At 40.5% G+C, this 10,172-nt stretch overlaps 1 protein-coding gene across 2 annotated transcripts in view; it reads right to left on the bottom strand.

The window, feature by feature from the left end:
* HDAC8 (histone deacetylase 8) overlaps positions 1 to 10,172 on the bottom strand; it is a 232,762-nt gene that overhangs the window by 156,826 nt on the left and 65,764 nt on the right. For both annotated transcript variants that reach the window (XM_008579872.1, XM_008579873.1), the window contains 3 exons: positions 8,813 to 8,925; positions 1,946 to 2,023; positions 1,235 to 1,343 (listed from right to left, as the gene is read on the bottom strand). In XM_008579872.1, coding sequence (XP_008578094.1) covers positions 1,235 to 1,343; positions 1,946 to 2,023; positions 8,813 to 8,925 — 300 coding nt within the window. The remainder of the gene's footprint in view (positions 1 to 1,234; positions 1,344 to 1,945; positions 2,024 to 8,812; positions 8,926 to 10,172) is intronic.

Genomic DNA, 10,172 nt, shown 5'->3' with positions numbered 1-10,172 from the left:
TTTCCTGCTATGGCAAAAAAAAAAAAAAAAAAAAAAAAAAGGTAACAAAATGTTGGGCACTGTCAAGAAGGGGATTAAAAGAAAAACAAAATAATTCTTTTACACAGAACCACAGGACGTCTTCGTTGGTAAAGTTACATAAGCAGCTCTGATCTGCACATATCAAGGACAGAACAGAGCCTAAGGGGAACAAAGAAGGACAATTAAACGATCAAAGATAGGCTCCAAAAAAAAAAAAGTCCTTTTCAATCTGACAATACAGAGGTAGCCAGGGGACATAATCAAAATCATGAAGAGGCTAGTGCTGCTGAATGACTGAATGATGACTTGGCTCGCCAAATCTCTGGAGCTAAGAGGCACCTTTGAAGCGTAAAGTTCTTATTTTTTAATAGGTCTACTTTGTTTATACAACTGCCAGTGATGACAGCCAGTGCAGGCAGGCTCCTTTGGGAAATCCCTGTTTTACACCAGAGGTTGGGAGAAATCTGAGCCGAGTGGGGGAGGGATCAAGAGTATCCCAATCCCCACTACTTGCCCTCAGTAATGTTGACTGGCTGATTTCTAGTCAGACTTACTTTGTTGCCATTGTCAGCAGTGAATTTTTGGACCTGACCAATCTCAGTGTTTATGAATATGCGTTTAGCCCCCCCCTTTCTGTAGGGATTTTCAACTCTGAAGGTCTGCACTTTGGCACCAAACTGTCTGCCTACAAATGTCTGTAACTTCATCCTTAACTATAGTGTAAAAAGAACAGATTTCTGACTCTAATTTTAACACAATCAATAGAACTCAAGAACGCATGATAAAGAATTATAGCCAACTCTCTAATATTTACACCAGTGCAGGGAAGCACAGGTCTCCCTAATGGAAAACTGAAATATACCCTGCCAGGCTAATGAAATCACACATATGCGCATTTCTTTAGCTATGAACACAGCAGACAAGGGATTCCCCAGGACAGCCTAAAAGCTCTGCTCTTGGGATGTCCTTAATCACACTGGGTAGCAGGTAAGATCAAACCTGGAGCATGCTCTGGTCCAACCACTTGGCCTCCCAAACACGGGATGGCTACCTGATCAAATAAGCATAATGAGCAGTGTACAAAAGCTACGTGAGTTTATAATGGTTTTCTTTTTCAAATTGTTTCTTGAAACAAGAATTCTTTGAGATTGGAAGCCATTTCATCCTACAGAGATGCAATCTACTTGTTACTGGCTCAGTGTTACCGTCATACCTTTCACAGATGTGGTAATACTTCTCATCCTGTATGCCATCCTGAATGGGCACATTTACACTGTAGTACCGTCCTTTCCCTAGGCCAACATCAGATACATCACCTGTTCCTATAAAAGAGAGGAGCACTGTGATCAGTTATTAAGAACACAAGAAACTAGAAAACTTAAAGGATTCTCTGACAGAATTCAGAAGACCAAAAAGGTCAATCAGGAGGATGATCCTGAAGGCATGATGGTTTCTAAGGGAATAAAAGAAAATAAAAAAATAATATAGAGAAATAAATATTGTAAACAATGTTGGGGAAGCAGGTAAACCATAGGAAATTGAAAAACCTTGGTTTTCATATTACTGGATCAAATAAAAACTGAGAGATTAACTCCTTCACTTGACTTTTCACGCTTTCTAGGTTGACATAATATTAATACATCATTGCAATTATCAGGATGTTAGGAGTTACATGGGGTATCTGATTGTATGGTAAGCATAAGTAATCTGGTTGTTGACAGTCCATAAAAATCTGGAAAAAAAAGTATTATTGTCATTCCTCTTGTCATTGGCATCTGAAGTGACCTGTGTTAAAATTTTGCATAGAATAGCACCAATAAAGTATTAACAGCATGGAACTATCCAAATATAAGATATAAGAAATGTATAGAAGAATTGCAATATTTATTTATCAAATGTAATACTGAACACATAGGTTACTTGCCTGGGAAAAATCCTGGGGAGAATTTGTGCAGGGACACAGTCATGACTTTGGAAGTGAAACTGAAGGCATCTTCTACACCTACCACAGAAAGAAATGTCAGAAGAATCACTTCATACATAGAACTCCTGTTTTCAACACCTGAAAATCTAGAAAGCAGCTGTGGGAAGAAGGGAAGATGAGATGGCAATAATAATAAAGCTAATGAGCTGTGGAATAAAAGTAATACAAACCTCTGGTTGCTGATCTCTGTAATTACAGGATGAGGTAGATCTTTGGCCCAAGTGAAGTTTATGTGTTCATTTTCAAATTCACGGCAAACTGGAAATGGACTTCTGCTATGGGTCAAATTTGGCCCTTAAAAGTTCATGTATTGGAAACTTGACCCCCACTGTAACAGTGTTAAGAGGGTGGGAAATCCTATTATGGTAATTGAAAGGTGGGGCCTTTAAGAGGTGATTAGATTGTGAGGACTGTATCCTTGTGAATGGATTAATCCATTGATAGATTAATGGGTCATCATTGACATGGTTATGATGGCTTTATAAGGAGAGTGAGTGAACAGGTTAGCTCTCTTTTGCTCAGCCCATTTGCCATGTGATATCCTGTGTTGCTGTAGACAGTCACCACCAAGAAAAAGGTCCTTAGCAGATGTGTTCCCTGGACTCTGAAACTGTAAGAAATAAATTTCATTTCTTTATAATTACCCAGTTTCAGGTAATCTCTTATAAGCAGCAGAAACGGACTAATACCGAAAATTGGTACCAAGAAGTGGGATGTTGCTTATAGCAAATACCTGAAAATGTGGAAGCAGTTTTTGGAACTGGGTGATGGGCAGAGGCTGGAAGAATTTGGAGGAGCAGATTAGAAAAAGCCTAGATTCTGATGAGGGCTTAGAAGACATGAAGACCAGGGAAAGTTTGGAAAGTCTTAAAGACTGATTAAGTGGTGGTGACCAGATGCTGATAGAAATATGGACAGTAAAGGCCACTCTGAGGAGATCGTAGATGTAAATGAGAAGCAAGAGAATGGAAGAAAGACCCCAAAGGCATTTCAGAAATATTCCATGTGTCTCCTCCCATCACAGGCCAAGAGGCCTAGGGAGACAGAATGGTTTTGGGGAATAGGCCCGAGGTGCCCTCTACAGGCTCGCTGCCCAGGGCCACCTTGGGATGCTGCTCCCTGTACCCTTGCTGCTCCAGCTGCTCCAGCCATGGCTGAATTGGTGCCAGGTGCTGCTGGACCTGCAGCTTCAGAAGATACAAACTGGAAATCTTGGCTACGTCCACATGGTGTTAAATCTGCAGGCTTGCAGAATGCAAGAGCTTGTGGAGGCATCTTACCCAGATTTTCAAAGGATGTATGGAAAAGTCTGGGGGCTCAGGAAGAGATCTGTCACAGGGGCAGAGTCACTGCAGAGAGCCTCCACTAGAGCAATGCTGAGGAGAAATGTGGGGTTGGAGTTGCAACACGGGGCCCCCACCAGGACCATGATCTAGTGGAGCCGTGAAAGGGGGACCACCACAAGGACCCCAGGATTGTGGTGCTACCAAAGTGGAACACCAATCTGGGAGAGCTGAAGCATAGGCTGAACCCAGGAAAGCTGCATGGGTGGGGCTGCCTGAGGAATTGGAGGCCTAACCCCCGAACCAGTGCGCAGAGGATGCCGGACATGGAGTCAAAGGAGATTATTCTCCACCTTCAAGATTTAATGCCTGCCCTGCCCTGCTTTTAGACATGCTTAGGACCTGTGACCCCTTTCTTCTAGCCTATTTCTCTCTTTTTGAATGTCCCACCGTGGTATCTTGGAAGTAGATAACTTGTTTCATTTCACAGATGAGACTTTGTACTTTTGAGCTGACACAAGTTAAGACTTTGGGGATGGCTGGTTGATTAGCTTGGTTGGTTAGAGCACAGCCTTATAACTCCAAGATCACGGATTTGGATCCCCCTACCAGTCAGCCAGCAAACCAAACCAAACAACAACAACAACAAGACTTTGGGGATGAAATGAATGTATTTACATGTGAGAAGGATATGAGCTTTGGGGGCCAGGGGCAGAATACTATGGGTCAAATGTGTCCCCTAAAAGTTCATATGTTCGAAACAATCTCCATCCTAACAGTGTTAAGAGGGTGGGAAATCCTATTATGGTAATTGAAAGGTGGGGCCTCTAAGAGGTGATTAAATTGTGAGAACTGTACCCTTGTGAATGGATTAATCCATTGATGGTTTAATGGGTGGTCATGGGTATAGTTATGATGGCTTTATAAGGAGAGCCAGTGAGCAGATTAGCTCTCTCTTGCTTAGTCCATTCTTGCCATGTGATACCCTGCATTACTGTGGAGAGTCACCACCAAACAGAAGGCCCTGATTAGATGTGTTCCCTAGACCTTGGACTTCACAGTCTCCAAAACTGTAAGAAATAAATTTCATTTCTTTATAAATTACCCAGTTTCAGGTATTCTGTTATAAGCAACAGAAACAGACTAATACAACTTCCCCTTTCCATGCAATGGGATATCTGGGTTCTCTTCGACAACCTATTCTAAAAGGTACAGAAGGGAAAGAGCTCAGAATTGAGGCATTACCAACAGAACTGAATAGAGGAAATTGGCATCATCTTGGAAGTTTTATGTTTTGTTTTGTTTAAGTGGTTCTAGTTAAATTCTTGGGATTTTTTTCAAAGAGGTACAATGTGACAACCCTTTGAAAAATATGACAAATATAAACATTAGGCATTAGACAGTGAAAACCTAATTATTCAATGCCTCTCTATAATGCAAGTTTGGTTATAAATGCAGGTCACCCAAGGTCCAATGTGTACTTATAGTAACTTATGGTACTTCTTTCTGTCTAGAATATGGAAGACTGAAACTAGCCATGTCCTTGTCCTCATAGCAGCTTTATAAGAGAGTTTCAAAGCCTAGAGAAAGATGAAGGGAAAAACTTTTCTAGAATGGGTCTCCTTTCCATTTAAACAGAGTCAGAAAAAGATCAGAGGCCTGGGAGATAAAAGCTGGGATTTAAAGTAACCCTTACAAGCCACTGCTTATACAGATAAACACTCTGCCCACCTCCACTCCTTTCCTTTTGGAATCACATATAGTCATGCTATGTTCAGATAATCAGTCTGTAAAATGGAAGGACTATTAGCAAATTCAGGTACTATCTTCTTTTATGCTTCAAACAAAGAAATTGTCTCATGTTAGGGCCGGCCCGGTGGCACACTGCTACAGTGTGCTGCTTGGGAGCGCAGCAGCGCTCCCACCGAGGGTTCGGATCCCACATACAGACCGGTTCCCGCTCACTGGCTGAGCGAGGTGTGGGTGCAACACCGAGGGTTGCGATCCCGTTGCCGGTCCTGGTCCGGTACAGGCGCATCACTGAGGGTTGCAATCCGTTGCCGGACACGAAAAAAAAAAATTGTCTCATGTTTACTTAATGTTTTCAGTCTTCATTGGAGGCCAACAGAGACCTTAAAAAATATTAACTCTGCTTGTATATAACAGGTATGTTTTAATTTCCCAAGCCTTATGTTTTGCCCTAGGGAGGCAGTTAAAATCAGTTAAAGGCTCCAGACACAGAGGATGAAGTAAATGAAATAAAACAAAACAAATGAAAATAGAATTTCAACTTAGAAACTAAAGTGTAAACAAGGATAATTCATGAAAATCCTGATTACTTATCCATCCGGAAATGTTGTACCAATTTACACTTTGACCAGTTGCGTACGAGAATTCCCATTTTTTCACACCTTGAGTAGCACTGGCTATTATTTAATATATTTTTAATCTTAGGCATAAAGAATTGTGTTGTTCAAATTTGCATTTCCCTTAATACTAGGGTGTTGAACACCTTTTCATATGTTTAGCGACCATTTATATTTCTTCTCATGGAAAATACCATTAGGCATGGTTATAAAATCGTACTTAAAAGAGGACGGAGACAGATAGGTAGAGGATACGGACTTGGTGCGAAAAGAGAAAAATGGTTAAGTAGATGAAAGAAGGCGAGGAGGGGATAGGCCTCTAATGAAAACTGAAAACATTAAGTAAACTCAGAGACAATTTCTTTGTTTGAAGCATAAAAGAAGATAGTACCTGAATTTGCTAATAGTCCGTCCATTTTACAGACTGATTATCTGAACATAGCATGACTATATGTGATTCCAAAAGGAAAGGAGCGGAGGTGGGCAGAGTGTTTATCTCTATAAGCAGTGGCTTGTGAGGGTTAAGAGTGTCTAGTGAAGCCACCACAGGATGCTAGTTATGGAATCATGGGAGATTTAAAATAAACCAAATGTATAAGAGTTTGGGGGTGGGGCAGGGGTCACTGGAAGGGAGGTGCTGAAGAGGGGAAATAAACTGAAATGAAACACACCATAAAAGTTGGCTAAAACAGGAAACTCTAAATGGTGTAGAAATAACATTGCAAATGGAAAGAGCGGTTTCAGGTGACAGTCTTATTTCATTCTTATATGGTTCAATAGAGTTGATTCTATTCTTGAACTGTGATACTAATACTTTGAATTTCATAATCATTCATTCATTCAACAAGTATTTCACTGAACCACTACTCTATGCATAATACTGTTGCTTCTAGGCATTGTACAAGGAAGAAGGAAGTAAACAACTTGATCCCTGCTCTGGAGGGACTTAAAGTTTCTATGGCAAGAGAAGATATGGACTCATTAAAAAATTAACTAACAATATAAGACAAAATATGATTAAACACCAAATCATAGATATAAACAATATAGGACTTGAGAAGAGGGAGAGAACACTTGGGTTGCAGTGGTCAGGGAAAATCTGATAGTGTTGGAATTTGAGCAAATGGGGAGACCTTGGAGATAGAAAAGGAGAGGAGAAAGCAAAACTAAGTTAGGAGAAAGGGAGGCAAAGTCAGGGAGGTGGGAATAGCGAGACATGCTCACTGAGTAGAGTAGACTGGACGGCAAGTAGTGAGAGATCGGGCTGGGAAGATAGGTGAGGCCTATCTGAGGCAGGCCTTGAAAGACATGTAAAGAGCGTGGATTTTACCTTGAAGACCACTGCAGGATGACTGGGGTATTGTGAAAATGTAGATTCTTTGGTTCTATACCAGACCGACTAAATTGGAATATCCTGTGGATATGAACCAGCAACCTGCATTTTAAAACAAATTTCTCCCAGGTCATTTTGATGCACGTTCAAATTTGAGAACTACTCCTCTAGGCCAGGGGTCAGCAAACTAAATGGCTTGTAGTGAACATTTTAAGCTTTGCAAACTACTATGGTTTTTATTGTGCACCTGTGCACACACGCACATGTGTATGTGTATATTTCTAAAGAATTGGAATAAACCATTCTTAGCTCACTGGCCATACAAAAATAAGACATGGGTCAAATGCCCTTATTATAGGCAATAAGGAGCCTGTCAAGGTTTCTGACAAGGCTATGTTTTGCACTCTGGCTGTATTCAGATATTCAGTGAATGTTGTTCTCAAAGTAGTATGTTGGTAGTTTTTTTTTTTTCCCCTTTTTGTCTTTTTTCGTGACCGGTAACGGGATCGCAACCCTCGGTCTCACGCCCGCACTGCGCTCAACCAGTGAGCAGACCAGTCTCTATATGGGATCCGAACCCTCGGCAGGAGTGCTGCCGCGCTCCCAAGTGCTGCACTCTATCGAGTGCGCTACCGGGCCGGCCCAATGTTGGTAGTTTTAACCTTCCTCTTTTCTCTCTTTGACTTTTAATTTTCTGTCACCATTCCAAGGTAGCATCCATGCAGGTGATGCTCCCTGAGGAGGTTTCCCCTGCAATTTCTTCTTTCTTTTTCTGTTTTAGCAGCAGAGCTGACCCTAACCTCAGACACATACTACTATTCTTTTCCTCCTTTATGTCTTGATTATGTTAGCTCATCTCAAAAAAAAAAAAAAAAATCCCTGGAAACAAGGAAATAGCAGTCACTGATGTGGGGGCAGGGGAGGGATATCCTTAACTAATAATTTACTGGATAAGTGTTCCTAGATGAATGGAAATACTATGCCACAGACAGAATTTCTTAAAGAAACAGAATGTGGCAACTGTCACCAGAGTTCTACCTTCTAGATGGAAAGTACATGGGAGGGCTAGATAAGTCTTTTCAGTGGAGTCTTCTAAGAGGGGATTAATGGGTTAAGGAAAAATGTTAGGAGATTCTACTAAAAAAATAATAAAAAAAGTTAGGGAAGATGCACTGGGTTTGTACAAGACCAGATAGTTTAGTAATCAAAGAAAGTGGCACATACTCGGATCATTACACAAGTTGGTAGCCTACTGGTTGAAAAATTTAGAATGTTAGCCCATCATACACCTGTTCTATCTTGAGAGAAACATCGATGAGAAGAGATAATACTATCAGCTGTAACCACAGATTTCACTTAGAACCAATGGAAATGACCTAAGGGAGGTTACTGAGCACTGAATGGTAAGGGTAAGGGTTCCACTTTTTTTTTTTTCCTTTTTGTCTTTTTTACTGACCGGCAACGGGATCACAACCCTTGGTGTCGTGCCCGCACCGGGGACCGGCAACGGGATCGCAACCCTCGGTGTCGCGCCCGCACCGGGGACCGGCAATGGGATCGCAAGGGTTCCACTTTTTAACATTTTCTACTATAGAGCTTTGCTACAGGAAGAAATGGGAGAGGAAATTACAGGAGCCTACCTTGGACAGCAAAGCAGAAAATGCCTCAGTTAGAGGAATCTCTACACCACCTACCTTAGAATTCTCAATCAGGAAAATTTCAACTGCAACATGCATTTCTCTTTTTACCATTTGCATAGAAGCAGCTTTACTGATAAAAACCTGTTGTCCTAGCAGCAAAGTACCTTTGAAACTGAAGGGCTTACCATCTCCATGGTGCAGATCCAAATCCACATAGAGAATACGGTCAAATTTCCGTCGCAATCGTAATATTCCCAGGACAGCATCATTGAGATAACAAAAACCAGATGCTTCGTCTCTGCAAGAAAACAAGTTGCTACAGCCAACAGCCAAAAAGCAATCCAAGGGAGTCTTTACAGCCAAGGATATAACCCTTGAGATCTAGTCCCTTAAAATCTCTTCTTTTAAGAAAAACAAAAATCCAGCTACAAAGATTATATGGTAAATGGCCCAGAATGATCAGGAAATGAAGTGTTTTGGTAATACTCAGGTTGATTGGTGACATTTTCCATTCAGAATCCCAGATTCTCAAAGTATTAGAATATCATAACTATACTGAACAAGACAGAACTTTTCTTTGATGATTTAGGAATCACTTCAAAAAATTTGTATTATTCTGGGGTCATCATGATGAACACTAATGATCACTTATAGGACTTTCAGCAAGCTAGAATCTAGAAGGGGTCTTAAAGACAATCTTGCTTAGCCAGATGTAGAAGATGTTGGGGACAGGATTCTCTGTACTGACCGTATGACACAACTTAGAAGTTTTTGTTGTTGTTGCTGTTGTTTGTGTTTGGTTGTTTTAAATAAGCTTGGCACTTGTTGCTCAGAAAAGCCAAGTGTAGAATGTACAAATGCACAACCTCCTGGGCAGCATAATGTGGTAACCTTTCTATAAGTGTAATTATTACAATGAAGAATGAAGCAGTCTTTTCTAAAGTTATTTTGTTTTGTTTCTTTCACAAAAATTGTCTTCATTGACTTCACTGGTATTCTTTAACTTTTCTGAAATCAGTGATACTGTGTCACCTTAACCTCTTGTCAACATTAACCCATTCTTTTATTATACTTCCATTAAGCCTTGTTAATTAGATGTAAAAGAACATTCTTTGTCAAGAGTATATTATAATTTATTTTTAAGGCCTCATCCTAAATGCTTCAGTTTCTTTCTCTTCCACACACACCTCAAAATCCAGCCCACTTTTTTTCTAAGTTCTCCCTTAGGCTTTATTTGAAACAGAATTTTAGGCATAAGCAACATTTAAAATGGCATCTTTGCTACTATGAGACTATAAGATCTTTCTAGTGCCTATACAATGCATAAACTTATTCATGAAATCTCTTCCATAATATCATATTATATTCTAAACAATGCTCTGTTTCACAGGCTGAATCAATGAGACAGGTACACTGGTGAGCAGGAAGTTGGTAAAACTATCACTAGACACTGACTTTGCTTCATGAAAGTGAACTCAGCAATCATCCAGCCAAAGAATAACTTGGCCCTAGGTATGCAACCAGGAAGAAACCAACTAAAGAAAA

The sequence above is a fragment of the Galeopterus variegatus genome, unplaced genomic scaffold (genome assembly GCF_000696425.1).
Source record: "Galeopterus variegatus unplaced genomic scaffold, G_variegatus-3.0.2 Scaffold1972, whole genome shotgun sequence".
In the NCBI taxonomy this organism is placed as follows: Eukaryota; Metazoa; Chordata; class Mammalia; order Dermoptera; family Cynocephalidae; genus Galeopterus; species Galeopterus variegatus.
Note: the sequence above shows the minus strand (reverse complement) of the source record. Positions and strands in the feature narration are given on the sequence as shown.